This window comes from Penicillium coprophilum (genome assembly GCF_028826855.1).
Source record: "Penicillium coprophilum strain IBT 35676 chromosome Unknown utg000002l_segment0_segment1, whole genome shotgun sequence".
Classification (NCBI taxonomy): Eukaryota; Fungi; Ascomycota; class Eurotiomycetes; order Eurotiales; family Aspergillaceae; genus Penicillium; species Penicillium coprophilum.
Window position 1 is genome coordinate 5326444 of NW_026622722.1, and position 18794 is coordinate 5345237.

Sequence of the window (18794 nt, forward strand, 5' to 3'; positions counted from 1 at the left end):
GAGCTAAATGGCGCTAAACAAGTCAGTAGATAGATAGCACAAGAGTTGTGCTGAACTTTCCGGCGGCGTCTGGAATGTTTCAATGCGATAACCCTGGAGAATAGAAATTCTAGACTCCAGTGTCAGCTTGATCGGTGACCAGATCACCGATGGTCAAAGCTCCGAAGCCCGTGAGAGGTCGCCTCATCCAAATTATCGTATCTATTTCACCCGTAACCTCTGTGACCTCCTCCACCATTTGCCAATCGCCCGTGGCGTCAGGCCGATCTTGATAGCGAAAAACAATTCGACTGCCACCGTCTTCAAAAACGTACTCACGACGCCATAGTCTTTGCCACTGCTCTCTGGATGTGCCTTCTGCCGCATTTTTGCGTTCCACATCCTGGCTTTTTGACGCCAAGATATAGAGAGACTGTACATTCCATAGTCCATCTTGGCATGGATAGTCTCTCAACATTTGTACAGCTTCATCGCGAGTTAAAGGGTCACGACAGAAGAAAGCGATGAGTAGCAGATGCCATGCAATTCCACATTCTAGGGATATGTGACAGAAAAAGTTTGAGACTTTCTGCTTGGCAACCTTCAATGCAATCCTTGCAAGAGACAAGTATTCACGAAATAGGGGGTTTGCAAGGATAAAGTCTCCGCGCTGAAGTATTGTGGTGGGTTTTCGAAAGCGTAAACCTGAAGGAACTGCAAACGTAGATGAATGGCTTTGAGATATGTCGGTGACTGAGTGTCGGACATGAAGATTCTGTTAAACAGCGGAAGTGATACATCGCTCAAGGTATTCATAGCCTTCCTCGAGCGTTCACAGAACTCTTTGATCCATGGGTTGTCGAGGAGATTACAGTAAAACGTGTCAATGACGTCCCCCTCTTTGGAGCCCAGAACACCTGAGCTCCGTATGATTTTGATCGCCATAGGGCCCACTGCTGAACTTTTACTCCGAACATCCCACCAATATTCTTCAAATCCTTTGAGACTGTTGAACGCAGATGGGCAACCATTGACTGCAGAGCGTCTTGATAACTGGCCCAGCAGGACTATGAACGACTCCATAGTCAGGCCATCGCCCTCGAGGCATCTAATGAAATTGGGAAGCGGCCGGTCTTGACCCACGGAGCCTGGGAGAACGAAGCGGGCCTGAGGTGCCAAGAGTGCAAATATGCTGGTAAGTGATAAGAGAAAAGGCTTCGGGTTTGGCGCTACAGCATGTAGATAGTTGTGCGCGTCATCCGTCAACAGGGTCAACATTAGCGATAGGCCATGATTGAGGTGATTCAACGCAGTCTTCCTGTTACCCCGGAGAACTTCAAAAAATAGTAACAGTACTGAGCTAGATACCACATCTTGAATGGCATTGTTTTCGCTCAGAAGCTTTAGGGCACAACAGTAATACCGCACGGCATTTTGATAATGCATACCGCACTCGAATTTGTGACCAAGAAGCATCAATCGCTTGCGGGGATTTGAACCGTTAGCTTGATGATGGCTAACACTTAGTGCACCAATTCCTATTGCGATACACCGGAGCGTATTATTGCTGCGCGTAAGCTGTGGCAAAGTCCCTTGCCATAATTCAGCGTTGGACACCGCCGAGATCCAAGGACCTCTGACTAAACCCACGAATTCTTCAAAATACATCATACTTATGGAATCATCAAAGTCACTAGCACGGACATCGTGCTGTAACACAGACTTTGGGGTAAAGCGATGAACATTCTGCCTGGAGTCCCAGCATATTTGGACTGGACCGGAGGGTTTGTTTGAGTTGGTGACATAACCCGTGCAATGTCCGCGGCTTCGGAGACAATTTTTGCAGTGTGGCCTTGTTTCATCGCATTTGATATGGCGCGTCTTGCAGGTGCTGCAGCCCGTGCGTACTTTCCCAATACTCCTACGAGTCGACTTTGGCTTCCCGTATTGTTTCGTTTGAATTGGTGCAGCACTTTTCGCTTCGGATTCTGGTCTAGAGATCATTAGTTATGGACCTTGCCTTGTCGCGTCGCCAATTTGATCATTCGGGGCCTTACAATTCTGAAGGATCTGGAAATCGGATTGGTAAATCTGCCATTTATTCGTGGATTGATATCTTAAGCGTCAAAATCAAGATTAAATTGACACTTAGGGCGAATTCTCTATCGGTTGGGCGAATCAATAAAGTGATGTGGATAACTGTGTCCAATAGAGTGAAGCCTCGGAAAGATGTGGATAGCCGACAAACGGACCTTTCACTGGCATTCTGTCCTAGCTTGTACAACTGGCCTTCTCTCATGGAGAATTATTTCCATTCTTTTTACTTAGGTGATGATATATCGTGCCTTTCTGAAAGCCGAGTCTATTAATTAGGCACGTCTTTAGTGTAAGACAGCGCCCTTCGTGGGGCAATAGGTAAATGAATAAAAATAAAATAAAAAAGAATACGTGGGAGCTATAGGGGAGGGATTTTTGGCAGAATATCGCTATAAATCTAGGACATCATAACGAAGTCATTATATTATTAATGACTTTCTATGATATTCTATACTGCTAGAGCTTGCCTATATAAGGAATGGAGGATTCCTAGCTAGATAATTAATGAATACAACTTTTCTTACCTCTCACCTATTATCATCTACTTAAGCTAAGTATAAACCTTTCTATATCTTATATAATATAATATTATAGTTACTATTAAGTATATAGTGATATATTCTCACAATTATATATATTATATATTACTATATATATAAGTATACTATTATATATAGTATACTATATATATATATTGTAGAGGGACACGTGAGAAATAGCGGTGTAAGCTGACTAAGCGGAATATGTGTATTTAAGTGCTAGAAGCAAGAGAATAGAAGACTATCCCACCTTTCTTCTACAAACTACCCCTGGGTTTCCTTCCCCTATCCTCCGCTACTCAACAACCTACACTGGTTTTGCTCTGGTTCGCAGACAGGCATTACTACGCGCCGACGACAGCGCTCCCCACTACAATATATACCTAATCTCCGATATTTATTATATATCTTACTATGGCCTCCCTAGATAAGATATATCTCCCTAAGCTTAGGGGCCATGCCCCGGTTATCTTGAACATTAATTAGTCAAATCTTTCATGCAAACTCCAAGATAATGATTCGGCTAGTATATATAGAGTCCAGTCAACTTGGCTGCGCCAAGAAAGTGAGCATCGCTTGCGTATGGCATCGATTGTTCACTACAGCCTAGCGATCAACGACATGGAGCCAAAAGTCCAAGGATATCTCCCTTAGAATATGATAGCTACAGGGAATGGACACATATCTCTGTTCCTATGACAGTACTACCTAGCCCGGCTTCGCTACCTCAAGCATTACCCCCAAGCCCCTCAAATTTGATAAGGCAAGTATGCTCCTTCAGGGATATCAGTGTTAAAAATACGTCATTTCTGGGCTGTGCAAGTCAGAATGGAATGAACATACCAGCATCTTGGGGAATCTATCGTCATAAAAGACCTCGAATCGAGCAGTGATCCCCGGCGTGATATCTTCAAACCCCGGCGCGATCGTGGTGCTGTATTTGCGGTATATCGTTGCTGCGAGTGTCGTCATTTCGGCCATTGCCAAGCTGTTGGAAAGTGAATCAGCGTTTTGCACACCCACTACACAACATGTTTATGTTCAAAAAAAGAAACATAGAAGGGAATAACGCACTGTAAACCGATGCACATCCTGCCACCGCTCGAAAAGGCCCAGAACCAGCGGTTCATATCGGCCGCTTGGGGCCCCAGCCAGCGATCGGGGTCGAAAGTACGAGGATCCTTGAAAACCTCAGGGTTGCGGTGGAGGGTGAATGGAGATATGCCCACGGTAGTATCCGCCGGGATACTGTACCCGTCAATGACGGTATCGGCAGCGTTTGATCTCGGCTCAAATGATGGCAAGGGGGCATAGAGCCTTAGCGTCTCCTTGATGACGGCATTCAGGTAGATGCACTTGTCGCTCGCCTCGGCGGTGGGAAGGCCGTGGCGGTTGAGTGACTCCCCAGACAACCCGAGGACTTCCCGCCTCAGCTTCTCCTGAAAGGCCCTGTTTTTGGGCTGGGAAAGGGACCAGATCAGGAACATGAGCGTATCGCTGGTGGTGTCGATGCCGGCCAGGAAGTGGTCTGCGCACTCCGAGGCGACCTCCAAGTCATCCAGACCGTCTGTTTTGTTGGTCTGGTGGTACGCCCAGAGACGCTCGAGGATAGACGACCCCTCGGCCTGACCCAAGAGCCGACTACCCTCCTTCTCGGAAGTTTCCATATCCGACCGGAAGCTCCTATACGCTTGCAGCGCAAACTCTCGAATGCCGGTGTATGTGGCGGGCTTCTGCATGGGCAACAGCGGCTGGACGACGGTCTCCATTGTTTCGGTGCGCGAATAAAGCCACTTCGTCACTGTACTCAAGTGCACGGTGAACCACGAAAGCTTGCGCCGAGACGGATCCAAGATGTCGCTGATCAGAGCCCGGTGCGGCTCCGAGCCTTCCAGGGCGGATGTGGACCCGTACTTGCCGTACAGGAACTCGGTGATGTTATCGAGGGAGTAGTAGTGCAGTGTGGTGAAGATCTCGCTCACATGCCCCGGCTCCGCGTCGATGAGGGCCATGTACTTCCGTGCCTTCTCCTCGACCATGCTCGCAGAGGGCTCCTTGAGCATGTTGGATTTGGAGTAGGCGTGAGAGAGCAGCTTCTTCCTCTGGCCGTGCTCCACCGTCGAGTGGAAGGTGAATAGGTTCTGGCGGCCATAGACGTCAAACATGCGGTAGAAGCCCGTTCGGCCGTACTTGCTACCGGGCCCGTAGATGGTCCGCAGCGCCGCCAGGCTGTTGAACGAGACCTCATCCGGGCCAATGCGGACGACAGGACCGTATCTTTGGTGCAGCTGGTGTATGGTGCGGGTGCGCGCGCCCTTCCAGTCCTCGTATGCCAGCCGCCATTTTGTCAGGGCGAACGCCTTGGGCCCGGGCACGCGGCTCAGGGGACTGAGAAAGAGGGGGTCGAGGAGTAGATATTTGATGAGGAAGAGGACTGGCGCTAATACGACGGCGATGACCGACAAGGATGCCATCTGGAACAGCTTCTCACACTAACCTCGCGAAATTGTCTGCGTCTGTTGGTTTTTAGATCTTAATGGTAGCAAGTAGCGAGCGGACATTATGATAGTGGTTTGACAGACCTGTATGTGCTTTCTAACTCAAATCAGTGACTTGGGGGGAGTATAATACGTAGTACACCACCTGGGCACCACCTCTACTTTATTAGATAACAGATCTGATAAGCATCGCCTACTGACGAGAGCTGACCGCAATGCTCCCTAAAAGGGTCCGCTTCTTAGTCTAACCACAACCACTAAGACAACACCTAAAGTCAGCATTTGGCTGTCCCCCTCTTCTTTTAGCAGTATGTAGCGGGGCCCGACAGCGATATCGATAGCCTTCGTGCTTATCAGGCCCCCGCTGGCGCCGAGACACGTTCCTAAATCTGCTCATGTCGGACAACCCGACCCGAGCTAGGGGTTAGGGTTGACTGAGCGGAATACATTGTGTCCTAGTTCATGTTTACGCCCGCCTGACGATGGCGACGATGGCGACAGACACTAGCAGTGCGGGGTATGGGGAGCTCGTTGGTGTGTTTTCATGGCCCTCGGGTAGTTAGTTGGATGTCGGACTACCCCGACGAGAATTGCGCAAGTTCTCGAGAAATTAATAAAGTCTTGTCGTTCAGGCTCAATCGGCTATGAAGGTTGCACAGCTACAATCTTCGCCCTAAGCGAGGTGAGGTATACTATGCGCCTTACAAAGACAATCTACATGTATCGGCTAGATCAACACCGGCTTATCGCAAGCCACTAGCATCCTTTTGTCTTTGCAGAAGGTGGATAGGAATAGTATAGAGTTATCACGGAGATAGAGCGCTTGTGACTGCAATTAAGGTTAGGTGTATGTATTTGTGTGGCATCGCCCCGACGTCTTGCTACCCAGGACATCACAATACGCCTCTCTCTTTTCGTCGCTTCGCAACACTTCATTTTGTACAACTGAATCACAATGGCACCATCCGCAACAGCAAACCTCGTGGCTTCCTCGCTCGCCCCACCTACCAAGTCAATGGACGGTGATGTCAACGCCCTGGCCTCCATGGCTCACAGAGGCAAAAGCCTCCCTGGTATCCCAAAGTTCAGCTCGCACCCTGAGACGCGGCAGTGGCAGCTCGAACACATGGCGGCAGCCTTCCGGGTCTTTGCTCGCGAGGGCTACGCCGAGGGTATCTCGGGCCACATCAGCGTGCGTGACCCGGAGTGGACTGACCGCTTCTGGATTAACCCGCTCGGTGTGCACTTTGGCCTGCTGAAGGCCAGCGATATGATCTGTGTCGACATCCACGGCGAGGTCGTTGGTGGCAACACGGCCGGGTCCATCAACGCTGCCGGGTTCCAGATCCACAGCGCCGTGCACCACGCGCGGCCCGATGTGCACGCCATCTGCCACACACACTCGGTGCACGGCCGGGCCTACTCGGCGTTTGCGCGGCCGCTCGAGATGATCAACCAGGACGTGTGCTACTTCTACAACGCACACTCGGTGTACTCGGACTACGGCGGCATTGCCAACGAGGCATCAGAGAGCCAGAAGATCGCAGAGAGCCTGGGCGAGACCGGCAAGGCGGCTATTCTGATGAACCACGGCCTGCTGACGACTGGCTACACTGTAGATGAGGCGGCGTTCCTATTCTGCTTGATGGAGAGGAGCTGCAAGGTGCAGCTGCTGGCTGACAGTGCCGGGCACAAGAAGCACATTGTGAGCGACGCGGAGGCAGCTTATAACTTCAAGATGGCCAGCACTCCGGTATGTAGTCTGCTGACCCCTTCCTTGGCCGATGAAAGCCCTGGGCTAACATAACACACAGGACACGTTGTATGTAGAGTTCCAGCCGTACTACCAGTACGAGGAGGCACTATCCAACGGAAGCTTCAAGCAGTGAACCCCTACAACAAGATCAAGAGACAAATACAGATATAGCAAATACACGGGTGATTTTCAGCATAGCACGTAACACTGAGTCCAATTGCTTCTGGCGTAGCAAATTGCCGTACCCATTACAGGTACTTTAGTAGTATCCATACTGGAGCAAATAGGTCGGTGTGAAAAAGGTAGGATACCGATAAGATCCTACAGAGGCTACAGGCAAAACATGCCAAGCAATTAGAAGTTGAACGCGTTCAATTGGCAAGGGATACTGAAAATAAGCACGAAGCTAGATTATCAGAGATGGTGCAGGTGAAAATTGGTATATACTGGGGTATTTAGATGTGTTGAATGTCTATTGTTTTGTGGGACAGACCCACCTGTGAACGCTCTTGGTGGACCTCGGGACTAGCGTGACACTAAAGCCGCAGAGGGTATGAGGGCGCGGTATTAGTTGGATATTATCTCAACCCTTCACTGCTTTTGGAAAATACACCTCCCATAATATGATCACAGTATACCATTAGCCAATACTCACTCGAACTTCCTTGTACACCTGCCCCGTGTCTACCTGTTAATGGATACATATCTCCTCTTCCATCTCAGAGGCACCGTCAAGCAAAAGCATGGTGATGTTGATACGCGTCGGATGTCCCGATCGCTGATACGCCCTCTTGGCCAGGCTGCCATTCATGGCCAGTGCCGCGATAGTCGATAAGCTACCCATCCCACAGGGGCGGACTAGCGCCCGATACCATGTCGATATGCTAACGATCACCCCTGGGACCAAGCGTATCGAGATAGTGGCAGGGGCTACAAAATTAGTATCAGTACGCTACGAAATTGATAGCTGTTAGAGTGACTACGTAAATTGCTATATATAATCAACAAGATAGACTTCAAAGTTAGTCAATTTAGGTATCTTAACTGCTGATTCTAGTTCTAAAAAGAGAAATTAATTAAATTTGTAGCGTCTACCAATTCTATGACATAGTCGGAGCTCGCGAAGGAGGGCCCGTTATCTAAATAGGCCCAGGTTTACCACAGGCAATGCTAACTATCTTATCTCACATCGGGATAGTGAGAGGTGTAGTGGGCCACGATATTAGCCACCCCCGGCCAGCTCTGAGTGTCATTGTTCGATCCCCGGTTTCGAGACTCTCATATGTACTATCCGATCTGGATCCTTCATAGCCCAGACGGTCCCTTTGGCATGTTGTGAGACTCAGTTCCACGACCAAAGCTCAACATCGACAACCGCGAAAGCCCTTGAACACACCACGTCAATATGTCAGCCTCCAAGTATTTTGAAAAGGGCCCTCCATCACCATCCATCGCCACGGAGCCTTCGTCCAAGATCGACGATGATCTTCAGCAGGGCACGTCTGTGGACATAGCCGCAGGGTCACAGAATCTGCACCGCAAGCTGCAGGGATCCGAAGTCCAGCTTTTCGCTATTGGAGGAGCCATTGGTACCTGTAAGTCGACAAGAACTTCTGCTTCACAACGGCAGCACGGAATGCTGACAACTTTGAAGCTCTCTATGTGCAGATGGGCTCGGCTCTCCCCAAGGGTGGCCCCGCGAGTCTCTTCATCGCCTTCTTCATCTGGGGCGCCGTCATGTGGGCCGTCAACGAGTGCTTCGCCGAAATGGTGACCTACCTACCCGTGCCCTCGCCCTTCATCCGTTTCGGCAGCGAATGGGTTGACGGCGCTTTCGGCTTCGCCATGGCCTGGAACTTCTTCCTCAACATGGCCTTCCTTGTGCCCTTCGAAATTGTCGCGATGAACATCATGATCACCTTCTGGACCGATAAAGTCCCTGTCGAGGCCATAATAATCGCCATGATAGTTCTCTATGCTATCCTCAACGTGGTCACCGTGCGCTACTTTGGCATCTCCGAGTTCTACCTGTCCATATTCAAGGTGTTTCTGATGCTAGGGCTGTTCTGCTTCACCTTCATCACTATGCTGGGCGGCAACCCTCTGCATGACCGCTACGGCTTCCGATATTGGAATGACCCGGGCCCCTTTGTCGAACACATCGTATCCGGAGGGACGGGCAAATTCCTGGGTGTCCTATCCTGCATGTATCAAGCCAGCTTCTCGTAAGTGTTGACACCTATAGCCACACCCCCACCCCTTCCAGTATGTCTTTGTGTGTTGGGACTGACCGTATCCAAAAACAGAATCTGCGGCCCAGAGTACATCTCTATGGCGGCTGCCGAGACCGAGAACCCCAGAAAGATCCTGCCTCCTGCCTTTCGGTCCTTCGCCTGGCGAATCCTTCTCTTCTTCGTGGGATCTGCTCTTTGTATGGGTATCGTTATCCCGTACAATGACGCCACCCTCCTGGGTATTCTCGGTGGTGCAGTCTCCGGATCAGGCACTGGCGCTGCATCGTAAGTTTTCTCAACAACGCTCGGCCATTCCCCATAATCACTTGTCCTAACAATGTCTCGTACACAGGCCCTACGTCATCGCAATGGAGCGGCTCAAGATTAACGGCCTGCCCTCCCTCGTCAACGCACTTATCATGACATCCATCTTCAGCGCCGGCAACGGCATCCTCTTCTCGGCGACCCGCACCCTGTACGGCATGTCCATTGAGGGCCACGCCCCACGCTTCTTCTCGTGGTGCACCAAATCCGGCGTCCCGCTCCGGGCCCTGCTCTTCTCGCTCAGCTTTTGTCTGCTCGCCTTCCTGCAGGTCAACAACTCATCGGCCAATGCCATGAACTACCTCGTCGACCTCGTCACCTGCTGCCAGCTTATCAACTACCTCTGCACGGCCGTCACCTACAGGCACTTCTTCTCGTCTCTCAAGCGCCAGGGCATCTCCCGCGACTCCCTGTCCTACAAGGGCCGCTTCCAGCCGTACACGTCCTACTTCGCTATGGGCGGCACGTCCTTCATACTTCTGGCCGGCGGCTACGACCTTTTCATCAAGGGTGGCTGGGACATCATGTGGTTCTTCCTCGATTACGGCATGATCGGCTTCTTCATTGTGCTTTTCCTCTTCTGGAAGCTTGTCTTCCGCAGCCGCTACGTGCGGCCGGGCACCGCAGACCTGAGCCTCGGTGGGATAAAGGAGGAGATCGACAATTACGAAGCTTTACTTGTCCCACGCGAGCAGAATCTGGCGGATAGGGTGATCGGGAAGATTTTCGAATAAGGCAGTGGTTGGCCATGTAGTTTGACTTGTTGAGATTTGCATATGTAAACTGGTATTGCTTTCTGTTATATAGTATTGGGGTTGTTCTCCGAGTATTGTAGTTTGTGGTATGTTTATAATTCAAGATCTTGCTGCGTGTTCAACTCGGAAAAATGCCTGTAATGTTTCCATCAGGATATCGCTGCACCCGTCTCTCCAGCGAAAGCTGACGTCCTCGCTGGACTGAAAAATGACAGATGGCCACTTCATCTTAGGACAAGTACTGTACTCTTAGACTAGAAGCATTTAGAGAGCCAGGGGTGGTATATGCCATATTAGAGAGAGAGTTTCAATTCATGGAAGCTTTTGGACGGGCAGAATGTCATATTATACTAGTGGTGTCGGGCAAATGTCGAAATCTATAGACCGTCACTGTAGTTACTGAATATAATACAGCCCTACAAGGACTATGGGGAAGAGCTAAAATTATAAATTAGCGTGTCCCCACTCAAAGTCCGGGAGGTAAATCGCACTGAGAGTTAAAACTGATTTCGACTTCTATTGTATCTTGTCAATTACACAAGTTTTGACCAAATAGAATCCATTACCTAGGTAGTGATCCAAGCGGGCCAACCAAACATACGGAGGAATGGTTCATGACTGAAACACACGTATTTCGAACATACCTTTCTTCACTATTGCCCACTGCGCAATCGACTGATCTCAGGTAAGAGCTCGCCAATAACGTTTCGATGGTATTGCATTCCAAATCTCCTATGCTTCATGTTTATGAGCAATGAATTTAAGTGCTAGCCGTCAAGCCTATGGTGTGTCTTGTTTCTGATTCATATCTCGGCTCAACCCAGACTCAGATGATGATCAGAGCATGCTCCGTGAGCACCTGGGTAGATCAGAGTGCGTATGTAATACCTAGTGGGCGGATCAGGGCCCTCAGAGACGTGATCAGTTCTGCTGAACAAAAGGCGTCAAGGTCTGAGCACTAAAATGGAAAGGGAAGGCTAAGAAGTGGCAGGGAAAAGGGGTAGTATGTAGGTAGAGAAGAACAAACAGTGGATATGACGTAGGAATCACTAGTGCCAGCCCAAGTGCGCACAGTAAACATTGATTATGTGAATATTTATCCCTCATTTAACCCTGTTCTCGCCACCATGGGTAAATTCTGCATAGAGAGAGAAGCTCGCCTTGGAAATGCCGTAAAAGCATACCAGGAGCATGATGAAGCAAGAGTCGCAGCATTCCGGGAGTTCGATATTCCGTACCACCTACTTCGCGGACGAATCCTCGGCACCGGTCCTCCCACAGGGTCCGGCAAAGTTCTTAGCCCTGCCCAAGAGGACGAACTGGATCAGTGGATGGTCTCCCTTGAGACTGCCTTCACTCCTGCTACCCCTGGGGCATGGTAGAGGGCGAGGCAAATCGAATACTTGCTCACGATGGAATCGTGGCCCAGGTTGGCCGCAACTGGCCTTACAGATTTATTGCTCGCCGCCCTTCACAGCGGCCGGATCTACAACGCCCATTGAGCACACCCAATAACTCGGCGCCAAACAGGGAACAGTAAAGAAAAAGCTTCGGAGAGCTATAGAATTGCTTGAGGTGGCTGATGATCTTGATAAGCTCAGCCCAAGGCTGCGAAAGCGGGTAACTGGCGCCATCACTGCCGGTTTAACACAGGTGGAGGAAGTTGCTCCCTCCGATGATCAAGGTCGCGAGATGCCTTCGCGCAAACGAACCGGGGACCCAGTCTCTCGGCGTGTCTCCGCAGCTGACACCGAAGAATTGGATGAAGATTAGTGGCATGGACTCTCTGACATACCTATGGTTGTTTTCACCGTCGGACAAAATAAGAAACGAAAGAGAAGGTCACCAACCCAGCACTGAAATGGAGAAAGCGGCTGGTGCAGATGGCCCTGGTTATCACGCCACTTTCAAGTATATCCTGGATATACATTTTTTTAACTCAAATGAGCGTGGATTGAGGCTCTTATCGCCTCCGGCTGACCGGTGACACAAGACGGATTACGAGGTCGTGACCAGGAGCCCTGGAGGACTGGGACATGTATTGATCACCTGGGTATTTCGTTAACAAATCAACATTCATTCTCTCATTACTTATGTCGAATTAGGTAAAAGATAATCAACTACCAGGTCTTGGTCCATGTCGCACATGTCGAAATGGAGTCTGAATGGGAGAGTATACAACGTGCTCATCAACCGGAGACTTCTCGGTGTAAGCAGAAATGAACGAAAAGAAATACATCAAGATAAGAATACTGTCTCTTAACCGATACCTAGTCTTGGGCAAAAGAAAGCATATAGCCCACATTCTATCCTATAAGGGTAGAATTGTAGTACGATAGAAGAAAAAAAGAGATAAAGGAAACCGTAGGTGAAAGAACTAATTGTCGACGCTTTGACTACGGGAAGATTTAAATCACTGTAGGTGAGCTAAACCGCTTTGGGGTTATTACGAGCTTGGCACTGTATGAAGAGATCCATGACTTCGTAACTTGCCAGATCAGGAAACAATGTCTCGGCGTTTCTTGGTAGAGTTTTATCGAGAGCTCGGGATAGTCTATCCATGAGGATGCTGCAATCTGATTTGGCCACAAGACTGTCTGAAAAAAGGAGACAAGAACATTTTCGCATAATTCAATCTGAGATTGGAGCCATGTTGTACCAGATAAAAGCAGACTGTGCCCCTGTACTCAAGTTTGGAAGCTTCAACAACACGATCGATCCCATTATCTCAGCTTTACTGTGAGGTCAATCTCACTGCACGTATCGTCCAAAAACTGCCTTGACCACTCCCCTTCGTGAACAACTTCGCTGTTATCTTCTGGCTAGCCTCGACAATGACGTCTAGTGAGCCCCTATTCATGCACGAGCAGCGCTCAAGCATGGTCAAGCTTGAGGCTGCTGGGCTCGAACTCCTCGGTCCATGTCCTCCTCACCTAGGAGAGGCGTGGGTTGACATCCCGTTGCCCAACAACCGATCAAATCGAACGAAGATAGTCTGGCCTCGACCGTCGGATGGACTACCCCTTCAGTGTCCCCTAGTAATCTATTTCCACGGTGGTGGCCTCTCGACATGCAGTCCTGATCTGGTCTTAGCACCAGCCCGCGGATTTGCAACCCTTTTGTCTTGCGTGGTGGCCTGTCCAACAATTAATCAGCTACCCATGGAGCCGTTTCCAGAACCTCTAAGAATTGCCTGGGAAGTCTGCGCATGGATGTCCGAGGTGCGAAACTTGAACGATGGAGCGCTCAAAGATACTGGGGTCAGTGTTGACCCGCGCCGTGGCTTGGTGGTCGGTGGTCTCAGCTCGGGTGGCGCTGCAGCTGCAGTCATCGGAAGCATACCTGCCGCAATGTCGGCTGGGATTGAGGATTTTGCAGGCCTGTCTCCTCTTCAAAACCCCATCACCGGTATCTTTTCGGGCTTACCATATTTGGTCGCTGAAGCTATGCTTCCATCGGAGTATCGTGAGATCTTCAAATCCAGAGATGTGGCGATGGAACACAAGGCGACGAATGATACTTTGCGCCGCGATCTGGAGGCTCGTCTGGATGTGCACTCACCTTGGTTTTCCCCGATCAACCTGAACCTTCCCGACCTCCGGAATCTTCCACATCTTCCAGCCAAAGTTTTCGTCTATGGAGGAGAGTTTGATCAGTTCCGGGATGATGCAATTATCTACGGACAGTGGCTCTCCAAGTTAGCAGGGGTACAAGTCAAAACTTCCATTCTCGAGGGCGAGGGTCATACAGCTTGGGTATCTCCTCCCTGGCCAGCCAGCCATAGTCGCAAGATCAAAGAAATGACACTCGATGGTATGGCTTGGCTCCTGGACCTAGAATGGGACAAAAGCTTGGCGGAATCAGTTGTTTAGGATTCAGCAATATGTCCAGTTGAGGATGTTGAAGAGAAGGCCGAAACATGAAAATTCAAACAAATTCAAACGCAGGAAATAAGCATTGCTTTATTCTAAGCATATCGTGGCCATCGAGGAACAGATAGTAAATGAGTGGCTGTTGTTATAGAAGAGTGGCATATACCGGATTTACTACGTGTCTTGGGGATGGCGGTCTACAGTTCCAATCGCTTACCGATTACATTATATCCTTCATGTATTCCAAGTGACTAGTTGGAGTACATCTACGTTAGGTACATCATACCGCTTTGGGGTGTTTACGAAGGACACTAAACTCCCCACCGTTCGTATCGTTAGAGTGAGGACTCTCATAAAAGCGGCAGCTCAGATAGCCAAGTCCCACTCGGCAGGGGAAGTCAAATCTGTATAGCTACCTATATACGGGTCGGTTCCCCATTCTATAATCCAGAGTTGCGGTTCTTGGTGAGGTCTAGCTTAGGCGTTACCGGCACTCGGTACAGCCAGTACTGTCAAAGTTAAGTGGTATAGCTTGGGTGCTTCAAGGCCGGCGCTCCATTGTCAAGAGCGATATTGCTTCACGTTTGCTGTTCCAACTGCCGAGCACCAAAACCTACCGAATGAATGATTGGAAAAAGTCGTTAAGTCGGATTTGAACCGAGATCCAGATTAAGGTGTCAAAATAGGAAATAGGGTATCCTTCCCCGCAAGCCCGGATGTTTATAATAAAGAAGCGTTGCTGAAGACTCTCTAAATACACACATCCCCAGTGCTCGATATCTCCCCATTCTCCGCCAAACCCTTCCACCAGTCATAATGTCACCTTCCAGCAAAGTGTCCCTCCCAACAGGGGGTGCAACATGCACAGTGCAGCTTATCGACACGGGTGCCAGGATTTCCAAATTGCCCGCCTCCTTTCTCATAGGACCCCCTATAGTGGGATACGAATATCTCCCAACCATTCCTTCCTGGTCATTCCTGATCACCAGTCCAACCGGCCGGAATGTCGTCTTCGACCTGGGTATCCCAACTGATTGGCGAAATCTAGCACCCATTGTCGGCAATAAACTGAAAGCGCGGGGATGGGATATCCAGTCAGAAAAAGACGTGATTGATATTCTGAAGCAACATGATATTTCGCCAAATGCGATAAACAGTGTGGTGTGGAGGTAATTGATCTCCCCTGTGCTACTGATCTCCCGGCAGGCAGCAAAAATAGGCTGACGGGATTTCATACAGTCATTGGCATTGGGATCATATTGGGAACCTTGCCCGATTCCCCTCTTCTACGGATATTGTTGTGGGCCCGGGATTTAAAGATGAATTTCTTCCTGGCTACCCGGTGAAAGGGGATTCGCCCATGAGACAGGAAGAGTTCAGGTACGCATAGCCGTTTCGTTCAAAAGAAAATTGCACCGCGTTAATACATGACAATGAAGCGGAAGAAGACTTCGAGAAATTACATTCGAAGGCGAGAACACCCTTCAGATTGGTCAATTTCGGGCTTTCGACTTTTTCGGAGATGGTTCCTTCTACCTGCTTGATACGCCTGGTCACGCAATCGGTCATTTAGCCGGCTTAGCAAGAACAACTACTAGTCCGGATACATTCGTCTTTCTCGGAGGGGATCTCTGTCACCATAGTGGAGAGATAAGGCCTCATGCGTCCCTCCATATCCCCGGCGATGTACTCCAGTCACATGCCCAGGACTGGAACTGTGCCTGCGCCGAGACTATGTTCGATATTATCCAGACTACTCGGGACATGCCGGTCAGCGAGCCATTCTTCATCCCAACGATGGGACACTCGATCGAGGCAATCCGAACGATCAAAAAGGCCCAAGAATTGGATGTAGATGAGAATGTTCTGCTGATTTACGCGCATGACGATTCCTTCGTTGATCTGGCGGATCAGTTCCCCCTAACGTTGAATGACTGGAAGGAGAAGGGCCTGAGAGAAAGGGTCCGGTGGACCTTTTTAAAAGACTTCAAGGATGCAGTCGAGGCCTAAACGCAATCTCAGTCGTAGGTTTTTACCGCGTTTTGATTAGTTGTTGAATACAACACTCTTAGTCCAATGATTTAATTTGATTTAATTTGAATTTATTTACCTGTTACAGCCAACAATTTGCTGCCTCTATATGAGCATCTTCAGAACGTGGTGATAAGGCTAATTGATTGATTGTCTGCTACCAGTTGCACCTTTAAAGCCCTAGGTTTGACGAAGATATACTGACACCTTTACTTACTTTCAAAGATAGAAACCTTGGTGAGGATGCAGCTGCAGTGCGCGACTACCATGAAACAGTTCGTAGCACGAATATGAGCTCGCCTGATGTTCTTCTCAGCTCTATACTGGGCTTTCTCCGTGCTCAGGTTGATCAGATGGAAGATGGGAAAGCCGAGACTGCCGAACAGAGCACACCCGCTCATAACTCTTTGGATATAGAAATTGTCGGCCGATCTTATAATGAGATTTTTGAAAACCCTTCAAGCCGGAAGAGGGTTCCCTCCAAAGAACTTTCCTCCAAAGAATTTTCTTTGTGACAGTTACAATCTGGAGTGGGATGTCGAAACGTCTCTGCACACGTGCATGTATTGCTATAATACTCAATCATGCGATGGTTGCCTAAAGAGACTGCCATCACCAAAAAGATCTCGGCGTTTTCACCTGTAAGCACACGCACAAGTGGTTGGATCTGGGCAAATGGCAGAAACAACTCCATGTCCATGTGTATAAAAGATGGTGTAAGAGTGGAGTGTTGACTAGAACCACCAGATGCACCACAATTTCCCTTGAGAGATGTATCTAGGGTGAGCAGGAAACTTCTTGAACATTGTCTTTATGTTAGTCTACAATTATGAATAGCGACTTTTCTTCCGTCTCTTAGCTACACGCTTTTCAATGGGTCCTTTTTTCGTTCCTCTGTATCTTCTATATACTTCTCTTCCTCCATTTCGATGAAGCGTTGGCTACTCTATAGCCACCAAGTTGGATTCCAAAATGATGAGACTATCCATGAAACAGGACTTTCTCAAGGAATTATTTGAAAGTTACAAGACATACAATATAGAGAGTAGTTCAACACGTTGAAGACAAGATCTCGCATAAAGAGGAAATTTATAACACGGACCTCCGCGATCAGCCTCAAGGACACTAGTCGGAAATATCTGCATTCTGTGGATCTCGGGAGGCTAATGAATTTTTGCTTATCTGGCCAATAGAAGCGAAGAATCCGGTTTTCTCAAGTGGCTTTCGTCGCTTATTTGAGCCAAGTCTCTATAAGATGAGGTCTCATTTAAAAATAGGGTCCGAAAAGCCCCCTTTTAGGAGAAGAGCAATATCACAATGAAGATCTCAGTCTCTCAGTCTTAATTCACCAGACAGCATTTGATTTGTGTATACACGGGGTACTACATGCATCATTTACTCGCTTGACTATATTCTTCGATTACACCGTCACCATGCTCGCTCATGGGCCGACATTCACAAAATTCTCAACCACAAGCATACTGATTCTATCATGTCTTTTTTTCGTCCTCTATTTCTACCCTGGGAGACTAGAAACACCAGAAAACTACTCTACACATAATCCATCCACAGAGGGCATCCGAATGGCATTGCCGCAGATCCCGGAGAAGATCTGGTACAAAGTTGGACCCGAAGGATTGAGCGAGCGGTCCCACGAATGGCTAGACGATTGTCTCCGCAAAAACCCAGCTCATACTGCGCAGATCATGACGGACTTCACGGGCGATGAATATGTGCAAGCAAACTACGCCCATCGTCCCGATATCGTCGCCACCTACCTTGATCTGGCGGTGCCGATCCTCAAAGCCGATTTCCTGCGCTATCTGCTTCTTTTCGCTGAAGGTGGCATCTGGTCTGACCTTGATGTCTCGTTTGGCGATGTACCCATCAGAGAATGGATCCCCGAGACAATGCGTGCTAAGGCTAGGCTTGTTGTTGGGTGGGAATTTGATGTCGGCTGGGGAGAGGGTTTTATTCGACAGTTTGAGAGCTGGATGATCTTGGGGGCGCCTGGATCACCGCATCTTTTGATGGTGATCAATGATATTATGGATGGGATTCGTCAGAAGACGGAGAGGTACGGGGTTCCGGTGTCGGGGTTAACTTTGGATATGACGGGTAATGTGATCGACTTTACGGGGCCGAGGCGGTTCACTCGTGGGGTTTTGAAGAGCTTGGAATTGGCTCGCGATGAAAAGATCGATGTGGCAAGTATCTCGAACCTCTTAGAGCCTGTTTTGGTCGAGGATGTTGTGATCTTGCCGGGATATTCGTTCGCTGCATTGTCAAATTCTTATGGTAATGGGACAACTGGTCCTGCATTGGTCCAGTATCAATATGCTGGAAGTTGGAGGAATCAAAATGGAGATGAGATGTGAGCATTATTCATGTACATTTAATGCGTAAGAGCCATGTGATAAGGCAGATGGATTTATTAGATCAAGCGTTGTTTTCATATAAATAATTCCCATTTTTGAACAGCTAGATTCATCAGCACTATAGTGGTACAAGGGGCAGAAATCTCCCAAAGAATCCACCGGATAGTTCCGTTATCAAGAACGACATCATCAGTCATAAGGTATCGGGAACTTTTGGTGGAAAAAAAAAACAAGATCATAAAATCGCAAATATTGGTGGAAATCCGGGACGCCACGCTCAAGTAACAAAAAAATCAAACCAAAGATCATGTCTTAAGTCGAGAAAGAGAGA

General features: G+C 48.8%; 9 protein-coding genes across 9 annotated transcripts; 6 read left to right on the forward strand and 3 right to left on the reverse strand.

Annotated features, from left to right (window-relative positions):
* Nucleotides 1-109: 109 nt before the first annotated feature.
* N7500_004076 (uncharacterized protein) lies at nt 110-366 on the reverse strand (the record flags this gene model as incomplete). The annotated part of the gene is made up of 2 exons (XM_056675222.1): nt 110-267; nt 315-366. 2 exons carry the CDS (start codon nt 364-366, stop codon nt 110-112), a joined length of 210 nt encoding a protein of 69 aa, XP_056535747.1.
* Nucleotides 367-582: 216 nt separating this feature from the next.
* N7500_004077 (uncharacterized protein) lies at nt 583-1257 on the reverse strand (the record flags this gene model as incomplete). The annotated part of the gene is made up of 1 exon (XM_056675223.1): nt 583-1257. One exon carries the CDS (start codon nt 1255-1257, stop codon nt 583-585), a length of 675 nt encoding a protein of 224 aa, XP_056535748.1.
* A 2085-nt stretch (nt 1258-3342) lies between these two features.
* On the reverse strand, nt 3343-5089 carry N7500_004078 (cytochrome P450; the record flags this gene model as incomplete). Its single annotated transcript, XM_056675224.1, has 3 exons — nt 3343-3390; nt 3459-3603; nt 3690-5089. The coding sequence occupies 3 exons, from the start codon at nt 5087-5089 to the stop codon at nt 3343-3345; spliced, it is 1593 nt and encodes a 530-aa protein (XP_056535749.1).
* A 979-nt stretch (nt 5090-6068) lies between these two features.
* On the forward strand, nt 6069-7002 carry N7500_004079 (Class II aldolase/adducin N-terminal; the record flags this gene model as incomplete). Its single annotated transcript, XM_056675225.1, has 2 exons — nt 6069-6866; nt 6928-7002. 2 exons carry the CDS (start codon nt 6069-6071, stop codon nt 7000-7002), a joined length of 873 nt encoding a protein of 290 aa, XP_056535750.1.
* Nucleotides 7003-8274: 1272 nt separating this feature from the next.
* Nucleotides 8275-10161, forward strand: N7500_004080 (Amino acid/polyamine transporter I; the record flags this gene model as incomplete). Its single annotated transcript, XM_056675226.1, has 4 exons — nt 8275-8464; nt 8524-9094; nt 9176-9388; nt 9456-10161. 4 exons carry the CDS (start codon nt 8275-8277, stop codon nt 10159-10161), a joined length of 1680 nt encoding a protein of 559 aa, XP_056535751.1.
* Nucleotides 10162-11309: 1148 nt separating this feature from the next.
* On the forward strand, nt 11310-11564 carry N7500_004081 (uncharacterized protein; the record flags this gene model as incomplete). Its single annotated transcript, XM_056675227.1, has 1 exon — nt 11310-11564. The coding sequence occupies one exon, from the start codon at nt 11310-11312 to the stop codon at nt 11562-11564; it is 255 nt and encodes an 84-aa protein (XP_056535752.1).
* Nucleotides 11565-13016: 1452 nt separating this feature from the next.
* On the forward strand, nt 13017-14054 carry N7500_004082 (alpha/beta-hydrolase; the record flags this gene model as incomplete). Its single annotated transcript, XM_056675228.1, has 1 exon — nt 13017-14054. The coding sequence occupies one exon, from the start codon at nt 13017-13019 to the stop codon at nt 14052-14054; it is 1038 nt and encodes a 345-aa protein (XP_056535753.1).
* An 816-nt stretch (nt 14055-14870) lies between these two features.
* On the forward strand, nt 14871-16064 carry N7500_004083 (MBL fold metallo-hydrolase; the record flags this gene model as incomplete). The annotated part of the gene is made up of 3 exons (XM_056675229.1): nt 14871-15223; nt 15294-15434; nt 15494-16064. 3 exons carry the CDS (start codon nt 14871-14873, stop codon nt 16062-16064), a joined length of 1065 nt encoding a protein of 354 aa, XP_056535754.1.
* Nucleotides 16065-17518: 1454 nt separating this feature from the next.
* Nucleotides 17519-18463, forward strand: N7500_004084 (uncharacterized protein; the record flags this gene model as incomplete). Its single annotated transcript, XM_056675230.1, has 1 exon — nt 17519-18463. The coding sequence occupies one exon, from the start codon at nt 17519-17521 to the stop codon at nt 18461-18463; it is 945 nt and encodes a 314-aa protein (XP_056535755.1).
* Between the last annotated feature and the right edge of the window lie 331 nt (nt 18464-18794).